This window comes from Dendropsophus ebraccatus, chromosome 2 (genome assembly GCF_027789765.1).
Source record: "Dendropsophus ebraccatus isolate aDenEbr1 chromosome 2, aDenEbr1.pat, whole genome shotgun sequence".
NCBI classification, from domain to species: Eukaryota; Metazoa; Chordata; class Amphibia; order Anura; family Hylidae; genus Dendropsophus; species Dendropsophus ebraccatus.
Window position 1 is genome coordinate 139982679 of NC_091455.1, and position 14872 is coordinate 139997550.

The 14872-nt window shown below is 40.0% G+C and overlaps 1 protein-coding gene across 2 annotated transcripts in view; it reads left to right on the forward strand.

Moving 5' to 3' along the window:
• GLI3 (GLI family zinc finger 3) overlaps positions 1-14872 on the forward strand; it is a 180713-nt gene that overhangs the window by 59138 nt on the left and 106703 nt on the right. For both annotated transcript variants that reach the window (XM_069958403.1, XM_069958404.1), the window contains exon 3: positions 6511-6753. In XM_069958403.1, the coding sequence (XP_069814504.1) occupies positions 6511-6753 (243 nt within the window). The remainder of the gene's footprint in view (positions 1-6510; positions 6754-14872) is intronic.

The following is a 14872-nucleotide window of genomic DNA, read 5'->3' on the forward strand; positions in this document are numbered from 1 at the left end:
TGATGGAATTCCATGTCAGTGCGAGAGTGCCTGCAGAATTGAAAAGCAAAGCAAATCCTGGATAGCAACGGGAAATTATATAACTAGACAATCAAACGTTTTCTTTTGTCTGCCATATCCTGTTGGCTTTGGAAATATTTTTAATCATTTAGTATGCTTTATTCCACACATAGGTTCATATTGTAAAGTAATACATCATTCATTATAATGTTACTTTTTATATTTCGGCAAAGCTTAGAATTCTTACGTTTTACCAATTCATACTTTTGTGTAACTTCTTTTCACACTTGCAGACTTTTCTCCTACTTTAGATGTTTTCTTGATTGAAAGTATGATGAACAATCTTGCCTAGCAGTAGGATATACAGATGTGTTAGAGAGAATTATGCACAATGTTCCATTGTACATTTGCCCTGGATGTGGTGCACAATATTAATATATCATAGTGTTTTCAATCCCTTGCAGCTTATTTATGAAATATAGAAGTGGTCTCTATGTTATATGCATCTTTTCCAAGAGTATAAGGTCTCTTGAACAGACTTACATGATAAGGGTCAGTATAGAAACTAATTGAAGAAATATGGAGTATGCATACTCCAGAAAGTAAGTTTTGATCACATAGCAACCAGTAAGGCCCAAGCATCTCCAACTTGTATAAGCTATGACCAAACATCATTCCATGTTGCCTGAAATTATTGGTCTTGTTCTTAAAGGGAGAACAAGTCCACCCGCTGGGTAGAGAACAGCAGTGTAGCTCACCATTTGGCATATTGGAGGTTTGAATTTCAGACTGTTATTATAGCTCAGAGCCGTATTCACAATTTTGTATAATTTAAAGGATTTTCTTATGTATTCAGTGAAGCCACAAAGCTTGCCCTGGGGTTTGCATTATGGGAAGTCTCCTCTATAAGTCCAGCATTTATTGGGATTAAATAGGAATATAAACTAATCCCCTACATTATAGATGTTAAGATGAGCATTTAGGGGTGTGTCTGACAACAAGCTTACCAATGAAGACCTGCTGAGTTATCTAAAGCTGGAGAGTTTCTCTATGGGGATTTGCTGCTTGTATGGACAGTTCCTGTCACAGACAGAGGTGGCAGCAGAGGGCAATGTGTCAGACTGAAAAAAAACCACTTCCCGCAGGACATACAGCAGCTGAAAGTACTGGAATATCTGTTTTTAGTGATATGCACATCTTCCTAAACATTACCATGGTATGTTAAATCTTGCTATTTTTTGGATAATAAAATTATTTCAATATTTGAAAACATGTGTTAGCATTGTAAGTGTAATTTTAGGGAAGTTTAGCGCAGCCAAATTACATCGACATAATTGTTAAAATGAGTCCAAGTCTAGCTGTTAATTTCAGAAGAAACCTGGATTTCATTTCCATGATTTCAGGCACAATTAAGGGATGTTATTTGTGATGTGATGATAAAACAGAACAGGGCTTCATTACATCTTTCAATCAATGCTCTCCACATGAATTACTCACACTTCAGGCCTTTTAACAAAATCAGCCTTCAAAGACATTTTTGGTTTAGGCTGTAAGATATACAAAGCAGAACTACCACAACCGATATATATGGAAGATAAATCTGTGCTATGCTGCACACTGCAGGACTGAGAGATCACCCAATGTTCCTATGACAACACTACCCTGTCAGTGCACAGAGCTGAAAGGGTTACATGTTAGAATGGAAGTTAGGGGGCTTTCACACTGTAGCAGTGTCCAGAGGGCTCTATATAATGTATATGCATGGGTAAACAAATCCATACACTCCCATCTACCCCATAAAAGACAGAAGTGTGCCATTTAGCATGTATGCCTCAGAGTTTGCTGTAGGTCCACACTATACCATTGAGCTGGATCCATTGAAAATTAGTATATTTCACAGTATGTTTCCGTGGATCCAGCTCAATGAAATAGCACATAGGTCTGCACTATTTTATTCAGCAAACCCTGACGCATACATTCCTAACACTTTTGGCCTCCGTTGTGGTAAATGGGAGGTCTATGGATCCATTTAACCTATCCTGTTGCTTACGTTAAACAGAGCCGACTGAACAATGCTTAAGACAGTGTGAAAACACCTTAAGTGGGAAGATGTTTGCCTGAAGATCCTTTCTGTAAAGGCCAGTAAAACATTACAAGTCAGTGATGAGACTTTTCAAGATTGAAAACGGGCTGTTTCTCCTCACAGCTCTTGTATTTGATATGTATACATCTAGTCTCTTTTATAGAACTGAAACGAGAAATCTGTCAGTACCTACGTGTAAAAGTTTCCTGTGATTTATCCCTTCCCTTGCATTCTGATGTCACAGCTGTTAATACTTACTGTTTGCAGTGACATCTCCTGGGAATTCTCTGTTCTTTTTCTGCCAGAGATATAAACTATTTACATAACGCTGAGCACCAGAGTACAGATTTATCCTCTCAGATGCTATATATGTGCTCTATATACTCTGGGATATATTTCACATGTTGCTTTACACTGGTATGTTTTCAGCAGTTCATATTAAATCAAAGGAAAAGTTTAGTGTGGGAGTTGTAGGATGCTTTGCCTTGAAAAATGAGGCATCATGTAGTACAGTTTGCAGCATTAAAATCTTCATGATATGTTAAACCAATGCTAACTAATGCTGACATAACTTTGGTGTATCAGGCCTAAAAATGCAGATCAATGGTATGATTTTCTAATAATATAACATCTGGCTTATATTTGTTGGGTACTGGACTAGATTACAGTTTATTAGAATTTTTGAGTCTAGAACATATTGCCTGTGTAGGGCTTCACCAGAGCGACTTAAGGAGGTGATAATGGGCACATAAAACTGTGTAAGAAGAAGCAATGCCAATTCTCTATATAATTCACAGTTATATTTGGCTTTATACTTATAGAAACAATTTCCTTTTTAGGGGCCCAACAGTAAAGATTTCCATAGACATAAATGAAATGAAAAACAAAGATTTAAGGGGAGATGCTAGGGAAGAGAATTACCAGGCATATTGGATATCAACATACTTGATCTTTGTTTCTTTCTTTAGAAAACTTGCCACCAGGAGCCATTTCCCTAGCTCCCATTGACAATTTATGTACACAGTGTATGGGAAGATTGGGAAAGATAGTTGCCGACAGCAGTCTTGTGTGTATTGCTAACTTAAGGTGTATTGGTCCCCTCACACTGGAGCCAGAGTTGACCAGCTTCATAAAAAAGAGTGGTTGTCTGGATTGAACAACTCCTTTAAAGGTTGGCCACTTTATAGTAAAATTGCTCAGTGTACAGTATTAGTAACTGTACTCACTGTATATACTGTTAGCAGCTCCTGGTGTACCTCATAGAGATAAAAATTTGATTCCCCTCCTCCAGGCTGTGCTGTCCTCCTCTGTAGTGAGTCTGTCCATAAGATGGCCGACATAGAGGAGCATGTGACCATGCCCCACCCCCCAGTGTTCACCATAGGCATATACAGACTCAGGTTTGAACAAGGGGGCAGGGCATGGTCACATGCTCCTCCATGTCGGCCATCTTATGGACAGACTCACCACAGAGCAGAACAGCCTGGAGGAGGGGAGTCTGATTTTAGCTCTATGAGGTACACAGGGAGCTGCTGTCACTATATACAGTGAGTATGTACTAATACAGAACAATTCTACTATAAAGTGGCCAACCCCTTTTTGTAGGTTTATTGCAGCTTGTGTTTACCCTGCTCATATATTAAGACCATTAAATATATATATATGTCTCTAATGTTTATTACATTGAGAAAAAAAGATTAAAAGCAAATTACTTTTATGTGAAGTTTGGTTTTTTTTTCAAAACTCCTTAAAGTGTGAAACATTTTTGTTGACATGAAGCCTTTAACATAAAGAATCTGCTATGCTCTATCTTTTAATGGGCATCTTTAGTAAAATTTGCTATTCACTATATCAATTTTGTTTACTTAAAAAAATCTGTCTGAAAATAGAACAGCTCTTTCTGTTTGTTAGCATTAGGGGGCTCTTTCATTTTACAGCAATTAAAAAAATGCCAAGTCACGTATTTGCAGTTGTCAGCACTTGTAACAACACAAGTGTGAATTTTTACAGAGTTTGGCTGGTGTGTCTGGCAATTACGAACAGCAGTTTAGCTATGACAGTGCCCATCACTGGCAGATTTCTTAATGAAACATTTCAGTATAAACTGAATAGTATATAACTTTTTAGACTTTTTAAACTGTTTTTATGGTATTTTTACTAAAGTCCAATTTCCAAAGATCTGCAGCCTGGACCATAGTAGTCTATGGTAATTTATAGGAGAATTAAATGTGGCAGAGAAAAGATGGCACTAATGTTTGGTAGTAGGGATGGTCCGAACCTGCCGAGGTTTGGGTTCGTTTGAACCCGAACGCTCGGCAGCAGATTCCCGCTGTCTGCCCGCTCCGTGGAACGGGCGAAAACAGCAGGAGGAACGCCTGGAAAACTGGGATACAGCCTATGGCTATGGCTGTATCCCAGTTTTCCAGGCGGTCCTCCCGCTGGATCCGCCCGCTCCACGGAGCGGGCAGACAGCGGGATTCATTGCCGAGGGTTCAGGTTCGTACAAACCCGAACCGAACTCGGTTCGGACCATCCCTATTTGGCTTTGGCTTCAAATCTTTGACAGATAATCTTTCTGTGTAAATGGACCATAAACTAGAATAATGTAACAAAAGCCATCATTGCACTGACAGGCAGCCAAACAGCGAAATGATGTCTGTCATTTTAACCCTTTCTGGACCGAGCTAATTTTTGTTTTTACATTTTAGTTTTTTCCTCTTTGTGCTTAAAAGGCCATAGCACTTGCATTTTTACACCTAGAGACCCACATGAGCCCTTATTTTTTGCGACACTAATTGTACTTTGCAATGACAAGCTGAATTTTTGCATAAAATATGCTGCGAAACCAGAAAAAATTATATGCGCGACGAAATAAAAAAAAAAAAAACTCAATTCTTTTTCTTTGGGGAGCTTCGTTTTTATGCCGTGTGTCCTATGGAAAAACTGACATGTGATATATGTTCCTCAAGTCCTAAAATCGCTCTATTCCCATGCTTATAACGCTTTTATCCTTTGGTCTGTCTGAGGTGTCATTTTTTGCGCCATGATGTGTTCTTTCTATCGGTACCTTGATGGCGCATATGTAACTTTTTGATTGCTTTTTATTACAATTTTTCGGGATTTAATGCGACCAAAAGCGCAATTTTCTTTTTTGGGATTTGTTTGCGCTTACGCCGTTTACCGTGTGAGAACTGGAATGTGATAAATTAATATTCTGGGCGATTACACTCGCGGCGATACCAATCATGTTTATTTATTTCTTTATTTTTATTTATAAAATGGGAAAAGGGGGGTGATTCTGACTTTTATTAGGAAAGGGGACTTCTAGGATAAGTGCACTGATCTCTCATTGAGATCTATGCTGTATAGTTATACATCATAGATCGATGAGATAAGTGTTCTATTGCTTTTGGCTGCTGCAGCCAAAGGCAATAGAATGCCGAGCCGGGATCAGCGCCATTACGGCACAGACCCTGGCTGGCACCAGACACAGAGATTGCTCCTCCGTAACAATGTCACGGGGGAGCGATCTCCCCACTAGACACCAGTGAATCGGCTGCAGTAAGTCTTCATATGCATCTGTCAACTTTGACAGCTCCATCTGAAGACTTAATAAGCGGGCATTGCGATCGGACTGTGCCCCGTAATAGCCGCGGCCCTGGGCTACATGCCGCACCCGGGACCGCAACGGTTCAGTGCGGGGTTGCCGCGTGGCCCCGCTCTGAACTCCCCCACCCGCGCGAGGATGTACAGTTACGTCCTCGTGTGGGAAGGGGTTAAACACAAAATGACTGACATCATTTTAAATGGAAAAAAACATTGTGTGAGCATAACCTAACAGTGTTTATACTAGTAATTATAATAGCAATCATTTGTTTTCTTGGTGACTACTATGATAATCTATGTTGCACACAGCATAGTTTAAATATTTCATACAAAGGTATTCATTCCTAACTCAAAATTCTGTACCATACATTTCATTGCATTTTATCACACTGATGCAGCGGTTCCTATTTCTATGTACTGTATGGCTAAGTTCACACACAGTATTTTTGCTCAGTATTTTACAACCAAAACCAAGAGTGAATTGAAAACACAGATAGGCTATGTTCACACATTGTGGAAATTTAGTGTCTGCCCGTCATTTTATGACAAATAATGGCCGTTAATTCATAACAACAGCCGATGTTTAAAAAAAAAACGCCAATTATTTGCCATTAAATAGCAACCATCCACTAAATTTCAACAGTGTGTGAACATAGCCTTTCTGTGTTTTCAATCCACTTCAGGTTTTGGTTGCAAAATACTGATCAAATTACTGAGCAAAGATACTGTAGGCGAACATAGCCTATAAATGAATGACATAGTAATGCAGTAATAGTAATCCACATTATTAAAAGTAATGGTAATGTCTTTTTGTTTTCCAGAGGATGAAAGTCCAGGGCAGACATTTCATAGGGAAAGAAGGAACGCAATTGCAATGCAGCCACAAGGAGGACAAGGCCTGGGTAAAATCAACGAGGAGCCTTCTACATCTAGTGAGGAGAGGACCTCTTTAATAAAGAGAGAAATTCATGGATCTATTACACATTTGCCTGAGCCCTCTATTCCGTACAGAGGCACTGTATTTGCAATGGACCCACGAAATGGTTACATTGATCCACACTATCGTAAGTGCTAAGAGTTCATTATACCTGATTTCTGATGACTTCCTGATGTCTTCCTTGTATGGAACTCAATCACATCCTTATTTTCAAGAGCTTACTTATTTAAGATTAGTAAAATCAGAAAAGGCTCCTACACCTGCCTAAATATATTCATGTTAAAGAGCAATGTCTAAGTAATGTTTTTCAATGATTTGTAGTATTTTTTCATCATTGCTTTCTGCATGATTTTCTAAGCAGCTTTGAAAAATTGCTAGATGAGCTCATACGCATAAAGGGTCACTGTAAAAACTGAACTCAAACCAGACCCACCGCAAAATCACATGACTGTGTTGCATAAATTTCTACTTTACAGACCAGTCCATTAGTCACAGAGCCCATGCTTCTTGCCAGCTGAAACCCACAGTCTTTGAAGTATTTTTTTTGTCTATTGTAATAAAACAGTACACTTTGTCCTTAATTCCTTGCCTAAGATAATTCCTTAGAACTGAAAAAGAAAACTGGGACATCTACATTTGTATAGGCTTATTAGTCAAGTATAATTAGGACATATATATCGGATTTAAAGAGGTTGTTCCAACTGGACAACCCATTTCTGGCGAACAGTTGTCTCAACCCCACCATATAATACATGGTTTCCCTGGGTCCTCCAGGCTCTCTGGCTAATAAAATATGGAAACCTCCCATGACATTTGCTTTCCTTAAAACATATGGGCAAGAGTATGGGAAAAAACTTAAGCTACCAATACAGACCATTGGGGCCTATACGCGATGAAGTCCGGGAGGGCGAGCCTATGGTGGTGATGTGTGCGGGGCTAAGTGGTAGCACAATCCTCAGATGATAAAAGATCACTTTTTACTGAAACAAGCACCATGACATATGATATAAAATAAGGTATGAAAACTGCTAAATTTACCCTTTGTACCTGTGTACATAATGCAGAAAGGGGAAGACTGTGTCACTTTAAATTCACATGTGACAGATTTTATTGTAGACATTGCTGCTACTGTCCTATTTATCTGAGGTGAACTTGGTACTGACATTCCCACATATGTCTGCAACAAAATCTGCCACATGGGGATCCATCCTAACTTTGGCCATACAGGGAGTCAGTCTGTCCTTAGTCAATATTAAAATGCAACCAGGGGCAAGGATATGCTGTGTGGGGAATCCTTCTAGAGTAACAACATGATTTGGAAATCTGAGTGCTATGATCTGTTTGTTGTGCCAATTCTTATGTCCAACCCTTACACTAAAGTCATAAAATGGATGTCAAAATTAAAGTTGGAAACAAATTTTGTGTGGTGTTTAGTGAGACATTCAAATTATGTTAGTACACCCAATATTTTTTGCAGGCCCACAGTATTAAATGGTCATTGCCTTACAATTAAGAGTCTGAGGAGGAGATGTTTCTTGAGGAGATTGCCAGTGGGTTACTATAGAAAGCAAGGTTATTTTCTTCTGAAGGAGATCTACTGGAGGCAGTTGATTACTGCTGGCTGAAGAAGTTGGATGCAGCCCTAGGGAATACTGAAAAACAGGGATACAGCTTAGGGCTGTAGCTAACTTTTTTAGCTATCTGTAATAAAATTTTGCATGTCGGGTTCGGACTAATGGGCCAAATGACATAACTATGGTGAGCCAAATTTTTTTTTTGTCACAGATGGCACCAAAATATGGAGCTTGTTTTTTTTTTTTTTTTTTTTGCATGTGTCTTTTGTTACACTTTAACGGGGGCACGAGGGGGTACTGTAAATAATACTGATATCCTATAGTCTGCAACACATTTTTGCAACCAAAGTTTGGGTAACTCCTACCACCAGAAAGTGTTAAAAACACGAGAACACGCTCAATCTTAGGACTCTCTTTTTGATTTGGAGCAATATTTTTCTTTTTCTCCGAATCAGATTAAAAGATTTCAAGTACCTATGAAAGTGTCAGAGCTTATGCCTTTCCTTACAGATTTATCACCCATGCAGGATATGACTTTACCTTTTGGTTTCCAGTTCCAGATGACACTTGGTGACCTACAAAGTGGGCCCCAGTCTGTTCCCCCAGCTTCCATAGTATTTGCAAAAGTTGAAGGTTTATGTTAAAAGGTCATTGACCAGATGACTGATTAGCAGGGACAGCTGATTAGTGCACAGGTTCTGCTGGAAGAGAAGTGGCAAGGATAAAAGCTAGCATTATCCCTTCATTAGGTGGTAAGCGGCATAAAACAAGAAATGCTCACTCATTGGGGAACAGATCAAAGTGCCTCACAACTTTAATAATTTTCACCAGCAAGTCTTTATTTTTCAGTGGTTTACAATAATGAGACAACACATGTGTTTTTTGCTTAGAAACTCATTCCTAAAAGTTATTTATGAGCAATAATCATCTTTAATGTTTTCTAAAGACTACAGTTGATGTAATTTTTTTAAGATGTTGAACCCTGGTGTAAATTAGTAACATTTTAATATATTTATGTACGTATGACCAGTTCGTAGAATGTGACTGGGAGAAAAAAACAACTGTTATTGACAGAATTAAAATTGAAAAAGGAAAATGGATTCCCATAAATGCAACATTTAAAGCTACATAGCATCATTTCACCACAGTCAGTTATTTATTTAAATTCTGGTTGCTGAATGATATATACTACATTAAAACATCAGATCTGTTTGTATACCTGATAGCAAGGCAGCAGCTTGTACTAACCACCTAACTTAGGGTGGGTTCACACTGAGGAATTTTTGTGGATAAATTCCGCGGAATTCCGCCGGCTGTACGCACGCAAGACCGCGCGCCTTTCCGCCGGCTCCATAGACTGAATGCGGAATCCGTCTGTACATAGAATGGTGTCTATGGCACGGGCGGAGAAGCGCGTGGCCGTGAGCGCGTACAGGCGATGGAATTCCGCTGAATTTATCTGCGAGAATTCCTCAGTGTGAAGCCACCCTTAAAGGGAATGTGTGATGAGAAAAGGACTGTTTAACCCCCGATTTTATGTAAACTTATTTTTAAAGTCTAATTTTCTATTTTACTTTCAATATTATAAAATACTGTAATCATAAAATTGTACAGTTTTCATTCTAGCCATAAAGCTTATAACCAAGCTAAGACTTCCTTTTCTGTCTGTGGTGATAAGTAGGAGGCTGCTGGAAAATGATCTGGGCAGAATTACAGTGAAAGGTTAAACCATTATATAGAGCAACAAAATAGATGATGCTCATAGCTCAGCCTCCTCTTCCCTGTGGAATTACCTTTGCACAGGTTACAGAGGTAACAGAACATGCTTACTAATGTGTGCCATACAAAGAATAGAGTCTGAAGATATCCATGAGGCTTGCCATAAAGCAAGTCATTTTTTTTCCTCCTATTTCTTTCAAATCCACTTCTGCCTTTGGCTTAAAAGCTGAATGAAAACATACCCGCGTTAAAAGCTATGTACAACTTTGCACTAATTTTTATTTATTGTTGATTTGTTTTCATTAGAAATGTCCTACCGTTCAGATTCTACTCATATAAAGATAAACTAAGGTTGTCAGATAGATTTGCTGCTGTTAGGGAAGTAGGAAAGGGGAGTGAGTTAAACATCACCATAAACAGAGGGGAGAGGAACCCTGGGGGACAGCTCACACTAGCTGGAGATATCCATAGGGCAGCATAGTTCTGATGTGATGATCCCGCAAGAAGTAGTTGATGTGTGAACCAAGCCTATGAAAGCATATTTTGGCCAAGACCAGGAGTTGATCTAAAACGTGGATACATTATTAAGGGGTATATTATCATCCTTTTTTTCCAAAATGTTTTGGCTTTTAGAAAACAGGCAAATGGTGTGGGCAGTGTAAAAATGGAAAGTGGAAATTTGTTGTGTAAGAAGCAGTTGTTTGAAAGAATCCTGTTCCTTGGAAAGACAGCTATTAAACTGCAAAATCATTTTTTATGATCAACTATTGAAACTTAGCTATGCAAAAGTGTATGTACAATAACCTAGTGTTAAGATACAAGAGATGTGACCACCATTGGAAGGTAAGGGTAAGGGTAGTGCTCAGCTACTTTATATAGCAATGTATCTGCCTTTTGGGTGTCCCACCTCCTTAACTGGGTGGCCCCAACCACAGTGGTGGTCCCTCCCTATTATTAAAAAAGAAAAAAAGAAAAAAATAACAAACACTCAACAGTGATAGTGCCAAAACAAAAAAACAATTGCCCAGTTAATATATATATATATATATATATATATATATATATATATATATATACAAAAAAAGTCCACTGTAGTTAAAACTGATTAAAAAATCCAGTGTAATAAAATGAATCCACTTGCCTAATATTGCTCAGGTACCTCTTGGGTCATCTTTTATATTCTAACCCTTAGGCCATATTCACATGTTCCATAGCTCTGTCCGCAGTTGTGGACAGAATGCAATCCGATTTGTTTTAATGGCCTCGTTCACACGTCTGTACATCTTACTTGGCCATAATACGACCCCTTGACAGGGACCATTGTAATGAGTCATTGTTATCACTTCACCTGTCAGTGGTTTTAATTTTTAGACATTGTGGCAAGAGTGTGTACATTATATATGCCTTGGGGTTGGCTGGCTCTTCCTGCAGACATCTAAGAGGTGTATTGTGTCTTAAAGGGGTACTCCAGCTGGGGGGGGGCACTTTTAGCTGGGACTGCATCTCACCACCCCGGATCAAGTGGCGGGTCCCGCATCGCGGCGCTCCGGTGCCCGGTTCCCGGCCGCTTCCTGGTGTCTGACGCGGGCTTGAGACGTGACATCTCAGGTCAGCTCAGCCAGTCAGTGAAGGAGTCGGGATCCGTTTCAAGTCCGCTCAGATCCCGCCTCTGTCACTGACTGGCTGAGCGGACCTGAGAAGTATCGTCTCGGGCCCGTGTCACACACCAGGAAGCGGACGGGAAACCGGCACTGGGGCGCCGCAATGCGGGACCCACCGCTGGAACCGGGGAGGTGAGTGATGTCTTTTCCCTCAGCCACCTCCTCCCCGGTCCCAGCAAAAAAGTGCCCCCCCCCGCTGGAGTACCCCTTTAAAGCATGCACACTATGTTTGTCTCCAGAGGGAAGAAAGCTGTCTCTCTACTGCTTCCAATAGGTAACAATCTTGAGGGTTAATAGGGGAATAAATTAAAGTTTTCCCAGTGCATTTTCACAGGTTGTGTGCCAATCTGCACCAGATAATCAGAAACACAACATTTCCCTGCACAAAATTTTTTGTCTGAAAACAAACATGTGTGAACCTGGCTTTGCATTTATTCCATCATTACACATGATTAGTGATTTTGGATCATCTGTCGTCAGACTATTTTTTAAAGTTTATTTCATGTGGATTTTTACAAAGATTCTGCTAAAAAAAATGAAATACACAGCACACTGATTTGAATGGGAACAAGAATTGCCGTGGGACTTTAAAAATCTGCTAAAAAAAAGTCCTGTGTATAGATTTTTGTGCCAAATCCTGAATAAACTTCACTCTTTAAGGTATCTTTACATGTACTGTATTGCAGTGGCTTTCACGCTGCAGGTTCTGTTGGAAAATCCACTGCGATGCACTTTATTTTCATGGCCTGCTTACTTAACCCTCCAGCTGCCGGGCTTAAACAAGCTAATACATTATCTGCCTGTATCACTGATGTCTCCCTCAAACAATCAGTGCGCTGTCCCGTCGCAGCCACTGATTGGCTGATGCCAGTGACCCTGGAGCCGGAGAAGCAGGTGGGAGCAAGGGCAGGTAATGTATTAGCTCTTTTAAAGCCCAGCATTCAGTTAGTTAAGTGGCAGTGGCTACTTCTTCCAGCGGAATTAAAATCCTCTGTGAGAACAAAGATCCATAGCCCATAACTATACCAAGCAACACAGCAGATTTTGCAGAAAAACTCACAGCGCAAAATCCTCTGTGTTGCGTTACATGTGAAACTAAGCTTAAGATTAGGGATGGTCCGAACCTGCCGAGGTTCGGGTTCGTATGAACTCGAACGCTCGGCAGCAGATTCCCGCTGTCTGCCCACTCCGTGGAGCGGTCGGATACAGCGGGAGTAACGACTGGAAAACTGGGATACAGCCTATGGCTGTGGCTGTATCCCAGTTTTCCAGGCGGTCCTGGATCCGCCCGCTCCACGGCGGGAATCATTACCGAGGGTTCAGGTTCGTACGAACCCTAACTGAACTCGGTTCGGACCATCCCTACTTAAAATATGTTCATATGGCCAACAAATACCTAAAAATGTCGTTTCTAGCTTCCATTAATTTCAGTGGAGCATGTTCAAAAAGCCATATTGTTATAAACACAAAAACAGTGCTGAGTGTCAGAGCAGTCATTGAAATCAAGAGCAGTCAATGAAATCAATAGAAGCTTGAACAAAAAAACTCCTTAAAGCCACATCAAAAACCACATCAAATCAGCACCGAAAACTGTTGTTTTTAGTATCTTTATACCCTTTGTACCTAGTGTCAATATACCCTTTCTACCTTGTGTCCATATACCCTTAAAAAACTCTGTGTGAACATACTCTACGGGTATGTTCACATGGGCAAAAACTGCTCGAAAAAAACACCTGAAAAATCAGGGTGCATTCTGTGATTTTTGGTAATATTTTATCAAGCAGAACGGCTCTAGACAGAAACAGTGCATGTAATAGGTTTATGTTCACAACCATTACTTGGCTTCAAAATGATGGCCTTTCTAAAAGACAGCTTTCATACACCCCCCCCCCCAAAAAAAAAAAACAAAAAAAAAAACCAAACAAACAACAACAACAACAAAAAATCTAAAAACAACGGTGTTAACATAACCCTTAGGTATTTTTGGAGCCTTGCTACCTGTGTGATTATACTCTACACTAGTTGGATCAGCGCCACACCCTACCCAGAGCTGTTTTAGTTAGGCATAGGAAAATGTATTGGCCATTGGCCTAGCAACTGTATTCTGCACATAACTATTACTTGGTACTGTGCCATAAAACTGAATAACAATACCCTCTGTCCTAGTAATGATGTCATATAGGGCATGTTTCATAAATATCAAATAATCCAACCATAAGTGTGTACTGGTGGGTGAAGAAATCCACAACACCATAAACCCAATGAAAATTTTGCCTAGGGTAGACTGTTATGCAGAGCACCACTTGCTTACCATAACCACCCTCTTGGGGCTCCAGCATGCTCTGCTTTTTGGGGAGTTGCTATATAACACAGGATATTAATTTACAGTTTTGCCTTATGGAATGTTACTCAAATGTTTCAGCAAGTTTTAAATGAAGTGAAGACTTGGCCATATTTCAAAGTTTACTGTTTGTCTTTATGTGTGAAAAAACTGGGGAAAGTGACGAAGCCGAGGACTGTAGGTGTTAGTTTGGTTCATTTAAAGCTGGTGAGATCACTTTGACTGCTTTTCATTAAGCTATAAAACACTGGAGTGAGGCACGTACATTCCACAGTATTTTCAGAGAGCCATGGGGGTTTATATAAGCAAATGATCTAATTTCATAGCCCTGCAGTTGAACGTGCAAAGAAAACATGGGTGATGACAAATGCCACTTTGACCCCCTCCACCTCAGCCTTAAATGTCACCTCTTAAATGTGTCACAGGTGCCAGTGATACCATTTGGCATAATGCAGAGTCGGCAGAGAATTTTCTCAGTATCCCCAAAGGGTCAGACTTCTGTGTCCACTGTAGTCATTGCTAAAAAAAAGAAAAAAAAAAACGCAGCGGCACCTGGACTGTGCAGCACCTGGCAGCGAAGATATAGAACATGGCATGCCTTCTGTCTGCGCTGGTGACATGCACTGATTAACTCTATGGTTTTTGTTACAATCATAGTATAAGTTACTATATATGTTTTCATAGTTACTAGCTTTGTTTTCTTTTCTTTAATAAAATTTTTACATAAATGTGCCTTTTGTATTCACTAGTTATAAGAGGGATGTAGGGAAGTAGTAAATATAGTATATATAACCTATATTAGAACTGGATGCTGGATCCACGTTCCTTTTTTTGAACTGCTGTCCAGTTCTTATGCAAGGCGCTGGTCTATTCCCGAGCACTGGCCGGGCATGAAGCACTGGAGACTGACTGGCCCCAGTGTGACGATCTGCCCCCGCCCCACTGTGACGC